The sequence below is a fragment of the Dromaius novaehollandiae genome, chromosome W (genome assembly GCF_036370855.1).
Source record: "Dromaius novaehollandiae isolate bDroNov1 chromosome W, bDroNov1.hap1, whole genome shotgun sequence".
Taxonomy (NCBI): Eukaryota; Metazoa; Chordata; class Aves; order Casuariiformes; family Dromaiidae; genus Dromaius; species Dromaius novaehollandiae.
Window position 1 is genome coordinate 55,031,504 of NC_088130.1, and position 14,174 is coordinate 55,045,677.

General features: G+C 41.3%; 1 protein-coding gene across 2 annotated transcripts in view; it reads left to right on the forward strand.

The window, feature by feature from the left end:
* The window catches only part of LOC112983604 (PI-PLC X domain-containing protein 3), a 77,537-nt gene that overhangs the window by 45,145 nt on the left and 18,218 nt on the right, over positions 1–14,174 (forward strand). For both annotated transcript variants that reach the window (XM_064500093.1, XM_064500092.1), the window contains exon 2: positions 1,341–2,049. In XM_064500093.1, coding sequence (XP_064356163.1) covers positions 1,341–2,049 — 709 coding nt within the window. The remainder of the gene's footprint in view (positions 1–1,340; positions 2,050–14,174) is intronic.

A 14,174-nucleotide genomic window follows, 5' to 3' on the forward strand; every position in this document is an offset into this window, starting at 1 on the left:
ATTTGCCACAAAATTCATGCTTGGGAAAGCAGTTTTCAAAAGCATCAGTGCTAGAAGGCAGGACTCATGCTATGAACCTATTTTGATGCTAGAAGTTGGACCACTGAGGGCCCAGTGCTGCAGTCCGTTTCAGAAATGCAAGTCCTGCTGGCCCGAAAGAGCTTTGCAAGCTGTGTGGGTTAGGCCCAGGGGCAGGACCTCATGGCTGCAGGGAGTTTGACCAGAAGTATCCACCCCAGCTGGGACGGGGGGGACGCAGCCTTGCAGTCGGACAGTCTTGCTGTATAAACTGACAGATTTACTGCCAGATTTCACCATGAGGTATTTGGAAAGCTAATGGTATACAGGGATGATCAACATCTAAGTTCAGGTCGTCTGTCAGTAAAGCAAGACAAAGTCCCTTACAGAAGACTTACCATATGTTTGCAAATGCCCTTAGCTTTATCAGCTGTTTTCATGCAAAGGGTCTAAATGCTGGTCAAAAGTATGAATTTTCATTTTCTTCCTCCTTCCTTCCTTCAAACAAAGAGAATTTTGTGTAGCAAATTGTTTTGTATATTTGTGTGTAACTATGTTATGTTTTGAAAAATTGCAACTTCTGTACATAGGCATGTAAGGTAGCATATCCCATTCTTTTCGAGAGCATACAATAGTGTTTCTTTATTTGAAGCAGTGGAAATCAATGCTATTCTTGGCTGTGTCTGTTGTACTTACGTAGTTTCCTCTACGGAATGCAAAGATTTCAGATGTGTGTTTAAAAAGGAACACGATATTGAGTAACCTGATTGCAAGCCAGATGAGACTTGAGCTAGAGAGGAGTTCAGAAAGGTTACATGTTCTTGGCATTTTTCAACCAATATTTTAGTATTTTAGCTGGCCATAAAGCGTTTGGTGTGGCAAGGGTGTTGTTCTGCAAACCCCATGCAGTGCATGATTCATTATGCAGGGTCAGAGTCTCTCACTTTTCTCTTTTTTGTTTTGTTGGGGGGTTTTTTTTGGCTCTAGGGGCCTTTCTTATTATGTGACTTTGGCATTACACTTGGCTTATTCTGAGGTTCAGAGCCCACTGACTTGAGTGAGATTAAAGGCATAAGTAAGAGGTGGAGAGAGTGAAGGAGTGCCTCAAGCTTTAAGATAGATGCTGCCTTTCATTCAAGTTCCTGTGAAGTGCCAGTGGAATAAATACTGCCAGACAAACACAGTTTTATTGAGTAAAAGGTCAGGGAAGGAGTCTGTTGGTGAATGTTCATGCAGATCAGGATCGTTTATTAAGAAAGAATCATTAATAAATTTTAATATATGACTGCAATATTGATTGTTTTCTTTTGTTGTGTTTTTAGGGTCTCATGACTCCTTTAGCTTCTACATCGATGAAGCCTCTCCGGTTGGACCTGAACAGCCAGAAACTGTCCAGAATTTTGTCTCTGTATTTGGGACTGTGGCTAAAAAGCTGATGAGGAAGTGGTTGGCTACACAGACAATGAACTTCACTAGCCAGCTGGGGGCAGGTATACGATATTTTGATCTTAGAATTTCCACCAAACCCAGAGACCCGGACAATGAGCTCTACTTTGCTCATGGTTTATTCAGTGCCAAAGTCAATGAGGGCCTGGAAGAGATCAATGCGTTTCTCACTGACCACCCCAAAGAAGTGGTCTTCTTGGACTTCAATCATTTCTATGGGATGCAGAAATATCATCATGAAAAGCTTGTCCAAATGCTCAAAGACACATACGGAAACAAAATGTGTCCTGCTATATTTGCCCACGAAGTAAGCCTCCAGTACCTGTGGGAAAAGGAACACCAAGTGTTGGTGTTTTATCACAGTCCAGTGGCTCTCGAGGTACCATTTCTCTGGCCAGGTCAGATGATGCCAGCACCCTGGGCAAACACGACAGATCCAGAAAAACTGATTCAGTTTCTCCAGGCCTCAATCACTGAAAGAAGAAAGAAGGGCTCCTTTTTTATATCTCAAGTAGTGCTGACGCCAAAGGCTAGTACAGTGGTGAAAGGGGTTGCTAGTGGTCTCAGAGAAACAATCACAGAAAGGTAAGTTTTTGCAAGGTAATATGTGTTTTGACTGTGCTGAATCTGTGTTGGTAACAGTGCTTTTCTAATTCATTTCAAAGAAAATCTAGCAGGTGTCTTTCCATCTTCCATTGTACTGTGGGGTAGAGTGAGAATTTAGGCATAATCCTGAAATATTTAAAGAGAAGCACATTGAAGGAGAAGCTTTTGTATCTTGAGAGAAAATCTGGTGCTAAAGCCTGATGAGATCTTGTTGGATTGGCTTTTTTTTTTTTTCCTTTTTTTCCTGAATGAAGCTTTTTCTTTTCTTTCACATTTGGTTTCTTACCATGAGCACTGAACATCTTCCCTCAGGTTTCCTTATTGGATGTGGACAAATCTATTTAATCTAGATCTTAAGTTTTGATTTACGCATTAAGTTTCAGGTATTAGGTAAAGCGTTATCTGTTTTGGCTCTTCACCAAAGCCTGGCAGTGCAGAATCTCCATCCTTAACTACTTCTACATACCTTAAGCAGGCATGGCTTTTTTCTCTGCATGCCATCACACGCTGTATCAAAAGTGTCAGGACACCATTAAAGTGTATTTGCCTCCTAACGGCATCATACAGATTTCTTGAGGGAAGACTCTCTGCAGACCGTCGTAGTGGTTGGGTAGATGAAATATTGTGTTGACAGGCCATTAGTTATTACATTACAAAAACCACTGTCCATGCAAGACACACATTTGGACTTTGATAAATCACAGCCAATTTTCAGCTTAAAGGCATATGTCTATGACTGTGTTCTTGACAACTTTGTGGGAAACCTGAAATTTAATGCTAAGGCATAAGAGCTTTTTCTAAACAACAAGAACAACAGCAAATATTGCAAAGTGGAAAATTTCATAATGGGGATCAATGGCCTGTTAATGTTCTGCTCTCTGGATGGATGTGCCTGTGCCAGGAAGGTCCATTGGGAACACTGTCTCCTGGTAGGTGATGAATGGCACAATGACTGCGACGCTACACCCTGCAAAGAAAACATGCCTCATTTTTGAGAAGTGCTTAACCATTTTTATGACAGCTTTCCCAAGTGACTGTAGACTAGAAAAAACAGGGTCAAACTTCACCTGAAATGATAAAACAGTGACACAGAAGGTTTTATAGGCAGTTGAATGTGAATCAGAAATGCTTGTGCAAATGCACTTGTGGCTGTTCATATATCCTGCTCCTATGTATTTATAGGCTCCATTTGACTGGGGATCTCCCTTACTGGTGGGTCTGAAGAGCATTTCTCTGTACTGAAATTCTACTTTGACTATTGATTTTACTGTTAAACACTCAGCTTGTTTGGAGAGCTTGTTCTTGTTGTATCGTTTTCTGTGATAAACATCTTTCTGCGTGTTCTTAACAACACGAAGCAGCACAGCTGAGAAACTACTTTTTTTTTTTTTTTTTTAAACTAGCTGGTAACATCCCCCCCCACTTCCCCCTTCTTTCCTCTACAGCTCATAATGTGCTTTTTTGGAGCTGTTCGGGGAAAAAATAAAAAGTACAAATGGATTCTGGATGTGTTTGGCTGAGTTTTGAATGGCCTGAACTTTTGAACTCTTAGTATCTCTTGCCTACAGCACATTTTGAGTTTATCACCAACTTACTTGCAATATCGGTAAATAATAGGGCAGGAATACCTGACAATATTGTTTTTCCAGATTGTAACTGAGATTTTCACATGAGCCGTAAGTGTGTAATCAAATCTATTCTAAAAATTTATTTTTCCTTCTTTGCATAGCTCTTAATCATTGCAAAATAAATTGACTTTCAGAATTATTTCCAGAACTGGTATTTTGGGTATTTTGCCTCCAAAGTGTGGTGTCGTTATGAAATCCTGTTACTTACTAGAAAAATATGCTTCAGGAAAACACAGGCTTGAAATATATGTTAATCTACAGGGTAACTGAGCTCATATATTGAGCTTACTGAGATAACTGCTCTGAAAGTAGATATGAAGTATACTCCAAACCATTCCTCATGTGATGAGGATCCTGTTAAAAATAAACAGATGAGCAATTCAAGGATGCAAAGCAATTTGCAAAAAATATAAAATTCTCTCCAATCTCACAGCATTAATATTTCAGTAATATAGAAGTATGTAATCCATACTAAAGGAATCAGGGAGTATATTCCAGCTGTACTGTTTGCTACTTTGAACCACCTAATATTTTTTTGTGAAAACATAATTTTGTCCTTTTCATAATAAATACGTAGCTCAGATTGCATTATTGTGTCCAGGTAGAGAAGACGTGCTTTTGTTTGCAGTCGCTTTATAGATTTATAAATTTTATATCGTTTTACTGGCTATCAATAGATGCTGGCCAGCAGCCTCACATTGAGGATGTAGCATGTAGGTCTCGGCAGCAGTTCTGTAACTGTAGTGGCACAGCCCCCCCCCCCCCTTTTTTTTTTTTTGGCAAACTCAGTCTTTATTGAATTTTGGAAGATCTGAATGTGGGTAATTCCTGAAGATCTGAATGTGGAATAAGGCTGTATTTATCAAATAAGTCCTGTTTTTTCCCCCCCCTAAATGAAGTATTTTATTTAAGAAATAGTTCTTTGTGGCATTTTCAAAGAAAACCCTTGGTCTTCTCGCTTTCCCCACCACACAGTGGTTGTTTGCATTTAAATTTTGACTTAATTCTGAAAACAGAGTGAAGTTTAGATCCTTTTGGATCCAATGAGACATATCAGATTTTGATCTCTGAAGTTTTTGTTTCTCATGAAATCATTTAAGATTTTAAAAGCAATGGCCTAAACTACACGTTTATCTCAGTTGCAGCATCCATCAGACCAGGAAAACTGAAAGCAGCGGCTGTGCAGCAGGCCGTACTCCTTTCTGCTGCTTTGCAGGCTGCAGCATGAAAGAACCTAGTGAAATCTTCCTCCGCGGCCAAGGCGAGGTGCTCAGCGGGTTATTGCCCCGCGGCGAGGCCGCCCGTTGGGGCAGCGGAGGGGTCTCTGAGGGCCGCGGATGCTCGGCGGTGACGCTCATCAACCCTTTTCAGAAAAGAGAAATGGTTTTATTCCTGACTTTGTGCCCCACACCGCAGTGGCAGATGTGCTAGATGGGAGGCCCATGGTAGCCTAGATAAAAGGAGTTTCACACCCTCCTAAGATTAAATTCAACAGAAGATATATACCGGGCCTGTTTCTTACTGATGATGATTGCTCAGTGGTTTTGCTGCTGTTATCACATATGATACTCAGTGGGATAATAATTTGAAAGAAAGAGAAATTATAATGTCATCAAGCTCTCTATCCTGCACAAATACAAAGGAAAAAGCCATTTCGTATAAGCTCTCCCTAGCGCCACCAAGTCACCGATACAGAACTTCGTACTACAACTTTTACCTTCTCTGCAGGAACGAGGAGAATTTGTCACATGCTCGTACGTTATGTTTCTTGGATTTGATGAAAAACTTCGAGGACTAACAATATGTTTTCAGGCTTAACATTCTGTCGTGCACAGTGTACGTGCCAGGAAATATTCTTTGATTAGCAAACAGTACGTACCAAATGAATTACATTCCCTCTGCTTATTGAATTAACTTCACAGTGAGGCAGCTGCCTTTAGTACCTCTGAAAGACGGTTGTGAAACAACCTTTTTGAGTATAGAGCTGTTCTTCATATTAGTCTAGTTCGTTTTCTGATTTGCAGTGATAACACCAATTTTATCTCTGCCTGGTAAATGACACTGGAGACAATCATGATATTCTCCTCTTTGTTGTCTCTGAGGTTGAATAATATAGCATACAGATCTCCTTTAGAGGACACAGAAATGTTGAAGTACTTTTAAAGCTTTTGAGGAATAGAAAATAAACAGATATCCAGCCTATTGTCAAATTAATCTCTAAGGATAATGTTCCCTGCAGCTTGCATGTGACTAAGTCCTTGCCCACCATGCTAAAGCTTCCCCCTTAGCAACCAAAGCAAAAAAAAAAAAAAAAAAAAAAAAAAAGAAAACAAGAAAAAATCCTGCACATGAGAAGCTTTGAAATGGAGGCAAAACATAGACAGTATTAATAAAAGGGGGGGGTAAGTAGGCCAGGGAAGCTGTCTGGAGAAAAGCTATCCCTGGATGCAGTTATAAACCAAGTGGGGTCAGATTTAGCTAGCAAATAGGTGGATATTAAGTGAAAAATAATCCCAGAACTTGCAAGAAAGGGGACTTTTGAGTCACTTAGTGGGGCAGGGGAGACTCTCTTCCTCCAACCATATCGCAGCCAGCTTAATTTTTGAGAGTTTCTGTGATACTGGAAGAGTGAGATTTTTGTAATGTTTCTAATCCATAGTTTGTACTGACTGATGCCATTTTTAAATTATGGGGAAAAACAAACAACAGCAGAAATGTTAACTATATTTTGCTAATTAGGTAGGCATCCTTCCTGCTTGCAGCTTTGCCGCAGGAGAGCAGCATGAGCTGGTTAGGGGCTGGGATTTAGCATACCCATAGCAGCACAGGCGCTCTGTGAGCCCTTTCGCTGCCAAGAAGCCAGTGTAAACGCAGTCCCTCACTAATGTGTGTGGTACCAGCACTCTTGTTCCTTGTTACATTTGACTTTGGAGGCAGCTGTCCTTTCTTTCCACATGGTGCAAACTGTTGTTCAGTAGTCTGGTATATTACTATAGACTTTAAAATTACACTGTGCAATCCAGTCACATCCTTAGTATTTCCATTCTCCCTTTAATTATCCTAATTATTTTTTTAGTCCATCCAGACAAGAGGCAATCGCTATGTTTTACACAAGTGAGCACAGGGAGACTCTGACTTCAGTCATGGATGGGTCATGGATGTTCAGTCTGATTTTACTGGCAGACATTTTAGTGGCATTTTATCATCAGAGAGCATCTGTGTGGACAAGGATTTCAGCGTAGTATTCCCCTGGGAAGTGTTGTTTGGTGGTGTCCGATGGCTTTGTCTGCTCTTGAGCCAGGAATAGCATTAAAATACCACAAAATATGACAGCACAGGATTTTTAATCACTTTGTCAGGGAAAAGTCTGTATCTAAATACATACTAACAGCCTGTGGGATGTAGTCTACAAGGGAAGTTGACTTGGCAATCGTCAGTTCTGTCTTTTCCTGTATGTGGCATGCTGGTAGCTTATATCACGTTAGGCACTAAAACACCTATTTGCAACTACTGTATATGTTGTCTCGCTACTCATAACTTTATGCGATCCCATCATCATACACTCTGAGCAGCATTGAATTTGCTTATACAGAAAGCAGTAAGTGTTTTTCATTGTGAAAGGTAAATTTTCATTCCCACAGCCCTGATTTCCTGAGCCAAGACCTACTTGTCTCAAAGATGCCATGCTTCAATCGATGCTGCTGCTGTAGTGAAATTGCAAGTGGCTCATTAAGTCAGTCGGGTTTCCTTTGATCTTTCTGACATTACTTAGATTACTATGGAAATACTACAGCCAACAGGTGATAACAAATGCTGACCCTGAGGGAGTTATATTTGTCAGGACAGGGTCTGGGACTGCCTAGCTGCTTTATGCTTACTGTGGAGGAAGCAGTTTCTTGATGGGTTAGTCCTTCTCCTTTTCATCTGTAAGAGACAAGACAAGCACTGAGATTTGCACAAACACGCCTTCCCAGATTTATTTGCAAGGTGGCTTTCGAGCTGATAGTGACGTTCTGTAATACAAAGACATTTAATAGTAACTCAGACAAATACAATCTTAGCAGGTATGACAACATCTAGGTTTGTGTTGTATTAGCACTTGCATACTGCAAACCATTGCATTCAGAACTATGTAAGTAACTAGATCTATAGGAGCATCATTGTCAACTTCTAAGCAAAGAACTGGGTAGTTCTGGACCAGCTAACATGTAGTCACTATATGTTTAGAAGTTTGAATTTTTAATTGCCTCTATCTGCTTTATGCTCCTGAAGTGATAAGATGTGGATGGAAAGTCGTCAAAAACTTCCTGTCAGCTCTTAAAAACCTTTACACATGCTGTATCCTTCCAGATGGATCTGGGCGACTCACAGCTTCCTCCAAGGCCTTGAAGGTTTTTGGAAGGAATCTGGAGAGAATACATCCACGTTCTTTCTAGAGAAGTCATTCACATATCTCCAGTTACTGTCCTTTCCTTTGGTAGTAGGCTGGAAATGTGGGAGTGAATGTTGAATGAGTAGGCTGTGGTGCATCCAAGGAGTCACAGGGTGAGGAACCAGCCTTCTAAGGCAGAAAGGTTGAGGATATACTAGAAGTGTGGCTCAGCTACGAAAATTCTTCCCCCAGGATCTGTTGCTCTGGAGAACTGTCATTTCTGGTTACATGTCATGTTGTGATAGGGAAGAAGGGAGAGACAGGGCTAATAGAGTCTGAAAGGCATGTCAAGAGAGTAGGGCATGAATGACCAACAGTAATGACCGGTGAGAGAAGGTACTGGCACGTTTCATAAAGCATCTGAATCATCTCTGAGGTTAGGAGGGGAGAGGAAGAGTTAAATGGCTTTCTCACCAGAAAGCAGCTATAACTGAGGAAGACAAGCCTGCCATCTGTGAAGTAGACTGCCAGACTGATCTAAGTCTTGAAAGTCCGCACAAGCCTGAAGTTAATTTTATGAAATGCTTCCCGATGCTTGTAAGTGAGTAGCCTGTGTGTTCCGAATGAGCAGTTAAGCATGCAGGATATACCCAGAATTGAGTTGGTACATAATGTACAGAGGAAGCAGTATGGGATCCTGGCAACCTCTTGCCATGTTTGTACAAAAGAAAGAACTGGAACAGGTGGAGAGGTAAAGCACTTGGTAAACAGAACAGGCAGCCAGGCAGGAGGTCTTGGTGATGTACCACGTTCTGTATGAGGCAGAACTTGCATTAAGCTAGAAAAATGCCTGTTTGTCATACTGCCTTCTATTAAAACGGAGATGATGATGTTTTCCTCTTAGGAATTCATTAATGTCTGTGGGGAGCTTTGAAATTTTTTCTTGGGGAGCCACAATCATTGTGAAAGATACTGTTTTGATACAATATAAAGCGTGTTTTGATTTCTTTTGTTCTGAAAGTCTGGAATTGTTTAAACTCATTTTATTGAACTTTTCTCCACAACTTTACTTGTAGGCACAAGCTTCATTATTCTGTTTTCTGCCAGGAATGATTTTCTTGTGGCTAAGATATAAGCTGCTATGTAACGTGAGATTACAATAGGACTATGTCTATAATTATAATGATAGCATTAGACGTATTGTCCTGTGTTGTGCTGTTGCTTCAACAGAGCACAAGCTATTATAGTAAAATGTCATTCAGTATTTCTCTCAGATACTAAGAAAAATAATAAGACGTGTTTAAGATACTGCGTGATCATTCGGTGGGATTTGACCTTTGGCAAGATTTTAATATTGTAACTGTTGATCTGAGAGTTTTTTGTAACTAAGCAACTGCTATCTAGAATGTATTATATCATAAAATTGTATGAAGATATGAAGCAGACTGAGTGGTGAGAGTCAGGTAGGAGCCATGGTGATAGACAGGCAGGCACTTCCCCACTGAAAATTTGTTTTCTGAGCTACAGCATGCAGGAAGAACCTTGCCATCATTCATATCATGGTGGGGTAGCAAAACCTGCTTAGCTTTGTATTACAAGTAGTGCACTGGCTCTTTCAGTTACTACTTGTTCTTACGCTGGCAGGCACTGTTGTGTAGTAGATGAAGAACTGAACCAGATCTTGGGTGATGCGGCTCCTTAATTTTGCTGCTGGCCTGTGATGGGGGACAGCTATGGGCCTTTGTTCCCTTCCTACTTGGATGTATATACTATAAAGTCAGGGATTGTTGTACTGTGAAGTCTGGGTCTCCTGTTTCAGTGAGACCCATTCAAATTAGAGCTCCTAGACAATGCCATAATACAAAGAATTCATACAGGTAATACTGTACTGTGTTGCTTGATTAACTAGGAAGTGAACATTTTTGCCAGTTCATTTGCAGTCTTGTTTCCCAAGTTTGAAGTGGATATTTCAGTGAAACTTGCTTCTCTGTGAGCAGGATTTTTCTCAAGAGTTAATTCATTAGTTTGCATTGCTTTTGCTGCTTACCACAACTTCCTGGGAGGAAGTAAGAAGACAGCAACCCCTTCATTCCCTACTCTTGATTCAAGGGGGTACTTTGAAAAGTTGGTGGCTGGACACAAGGGTGGAAGCGGAGAGCTTAGGCAATCAGTGCTTTAGCGCTAAAAAGCAAGATACAGAGCAGGGAATTGAGCCTGTGGGAAGGGCGTCCGTCCGCCTGTGGGGCAGGTGCTGGCTGGCCAAAGTGGTGCCCCTCTGCGCTCAGTCTGCCCAGTACATGGGGCAGGCAGGTCCTGCCCCACTGAGGACTTGGCTTCTCACGCTTCCTGGAGACTATTGGGTGTATGGGGCCTGCTGCCATAACTGAGCCATCAGTTGTTCAAGGCCTGTTATCACAGTTACTGTTTCAGAAGAAGAATCTGCTTCTGTTCAGGACGAGTATTATTTCATCCTTTCCATAGCTTCTTTTCTCCATTGCGCTTTCTTCCACCTGCATTCTTTTTTCTTTGTTTTCATTTCTTCCTTTCAACTGTTGCAAGTAGACAGTCCAGCAAGTTTCATTTCTGCTTCTGCTGCATGCACTGTGATGATAAGGGTTCAGACAGTTCAGACCAAATAATGAATTCTGAAACCAGAGTGCTACCATCAGTGTTTAAAGCTGAGGTGGTTTGCCACTGGGAAGAATAAGGGAGAGAGTATTTCATTTCCAGAGATGCTGTTTCAGGCTGCCATCAGGTACTAGGTAGACAGTCCTGAAGGTCACTGTTGGAAGGTATCAATGTGAATGTGTGTTACTTAAGACTGGTACTTATTCTCTGAAGAGTATGAACACATGGCGTGGTGAGTCTCTGGGCCCAGTTTCAGCCATCTGATAAACATCCTAACGTAGAAGTTACAGAACAGGAATCAGCTGATATGGATGAGTGGGTAAGGTCATCATGAAGACACTTGAAATTAAGTGCCCTGAAAACCACTGTTAAACACAATACATGAAAAACTCTGAGTCTATTGCTAATCTCAAATCAGAAAACATTGGCTCCAATTCTGGGCTGCCCAGTACAAGAGAGACACGGCACTACTGGAGAGAGTCCAGTGAAGGGCTACGAAGATGATTAGGGGACTGGGGCACATCTCTTATGAGGAAAGGCTGAGAGGGCTGGGCCTGTTTAGCCTGGAGAAGAGAAGACTGAGAGGGGATCTTAGCAATGTATACAGATATCTAAAGGGAGGGTGTCAAGAGGATGGGGCCAGACTCCTTTCAGTGGTGGCCAGCGACAGAACAAGAGGCAATGGGCACAAACTGAAACACAGGCAATTCTACTTGAACATGAAGAAAAACGTCTTTACTGTGAGGGTGACAGAGCACTGGAACAGGTTGTCCAGAGAGGTTGTGGAGTCTCCTTCCTTGGAGATATTCAAAACCTGCCTGGATACAATCCTGTGCAACATGCTCTAGGTGACCCTGCTTGAGCAGGGGGGTTGGACTAGATCTCCGGAGGTCCTTCCAACCTCAACCATTCTGTGATTCTGTAATAATGGTCCATCTCACCTCATGCATTTGCTTCTGGCTCCTCCTCCTCCTGACACAGTATTTCAATGTGATTGCTGTCTGGCTACACTACAGCAGGAAAGATGAACATCCAACTGAGCAGTCACCCCTTGGTAAGAAGCTTCCTTCTTTGTGCTCTGCAGTCTGAGAGACATTTGTGGAATTAAGACATTGTATGAACAGCATCTGGTTTTTTTTTCTTCGAAGCTATTTCTCATGAGAGCTATAGGTAGTCTGTTTCTTGGAAAAATATTTTTCAGGTCAGGCAGCACTCTCCTTTACTGTGCAGTAGATCTGGAAATGCACTGCATGAACTCTGACCACAAGGCTCAGTTGCTCTCGGTAACCTCTGCAGGGCTTCTGCCCTGCTGACAGCCAGCGCCGACCATGCCAGCTAGCCAGCTCTTCTCAGAGCTGTGTCCTTTCTTAGGGACAGACTCCCAGTGGCTAGCTAGGAGATGATTGCTTACTTTTTTTAAAGCAAGGTGTATGTGCACGCGTGTGTGTTTTTCTCCAATCCTATGCCTGTCAACTCTTGTCATCTCTTAAATCACATGTCTGCTGATGCACAAGGTGTCACTGTGTTGGGTGACACTGATGGAGGCTGTAGTGGACTGTATCGTCTAGCAGATCTCCATCTGAATTGTTGCTGGGTCGAGGGGTGCAAGGTCCCCTGGCTGTTCTCTGACCCCTCATGGGAGGCAGCTGCTCAGATGAGGCCAACCAGCCACCACTGGCATGAGGGGTCTGCAGAAGGAGACAGGCTGCCGCGGCTATGTTGCAGTTGTGCAGCTCAGCCTGCGTCTCACAAGGGGAGCGTGAGCCACCTGAGTGACTCGCACACGTCAAGTGGCTGATGTGACAGGTCTGCTTTTCCTTGTGCTGGTGGCCCTTAGTGATCCAGCACAACTCAGCGTCACTCTGAAAGAGGAGGTAACGACCTCTTTGCTATGGCATCTCTCCACCAAGTATTTATCCTGGCTTTACTCCAGAAGGATTTTAGTTCATTGTTGATATGTCCTGTGTGATCCCTTGTTACATTTTTACAATCTATAAAATGCGTTTTTTAGTCTACTGTTTCCCTGATCGTCTATGATGTGGTTTGTTTCATTTGTAGTACCGCAACCCTAGTTCATCAGTGTGGGGATGTCACTAAATAAAATATGAGATTATTTCACAAGTTTACCTTTACTGGAAATGTGAGACTTCTTACAATGTCTGAATATTTTTAGTGCTGGATACCCAACTTATGAATTTCAGAACCAGTAAGAACTCTCTAAATCATTATTTGCACTTGAAAAGTCTTGGCCATTTTTATTTTTAAAGTTGATTTGAGATCACATCAGTGGTATATTAGTTAATATTTTATTTCCTTCTTTAATATTTTGATCTACAGTTGTTTTGTTAGATGTGGCAGCAAGTGCATGTCTGTATAATTTGGTTCAATGAAGCAATCACAAAATCAGTTGTTCCCGCTGGTGCAGTTTTTTATTGAAAACTGCAGATTTCTTAAAAAGTCTACTCTTTTTTCAGGAATCCATCTTTTAATATTTTTCCTCCAGAGAGAAGTTTACTTTAACCGTATTGTTTATGTCAAAATGTTTCAACTTTATATTTCTATTAATTCCATCTTTTATTCAGATTTCTATGCATTATTAATTGCAATATTTAATGCTGTTTCTATATTTAAAGCATTTCATTTTTGTATTCAGAAATAGATTTTGAACTTTATTTAATGGGAAATGCCAACATTTTGTATTTGCTTTCTAATTTGAAACACACATTTTGAAATGCTGGAGTTTCTTGCAGAAGAGCAGTTCTGGTTTCTGACTAGATCTGTATAATACCATGATAAATGTCTAGCACTAAAGTATCCAGCCTTTATTGGCCCATGGACATCATTGTTGATCAAGTGATAGTCTGCAGACACTATCGTACTTTTCTCTCATTCAAAATCTCCATTTTAGTATGGCTTATGGCTGTAGAAAATTAGAGTCTTGCCAATCACCTATAGGGTGAATACCACTGGTCAAGCAAAATAGCAGTGTTATTAACAGTAATAATTCATCTGCTGTGCATGGTAGTAAACCCTACAGAAGGACAGAGTTCTTCAGGGAAAGGCTGCCATCTAAATAATATAGTGTGGCACATTTCCAGGACCTTTTCCAAGAAAAAATAAGTCAGAGCCTGTTTTTTTTCTGAGGGGGGAAGGGTTTGTGCAAAAGTTCAACCTTATTTGTGTGGCTGAGAGTGAAATGGTCTGAATGCCCTGTTTAAAATTTAAAATGATTTGAAACCCAGGCAGACAGCATAATGGTAGATGTAATCTAGAGTCAGTAATTTGGGACATGCAATATAGAAGAGTCTGGTGGAGATGACTTAGCTTTACGAGAGATCTGATTTTTGCTCTCAGTCATGTTACATTGATCCCATCATCATCCAGATACTACAGTATTGTTGGCAATGGCTGAATTGAAGAAAAGATGACTGTTAGCATTTGATTACAAAATCTGCCAGTAATGAATCTTAAAAAGG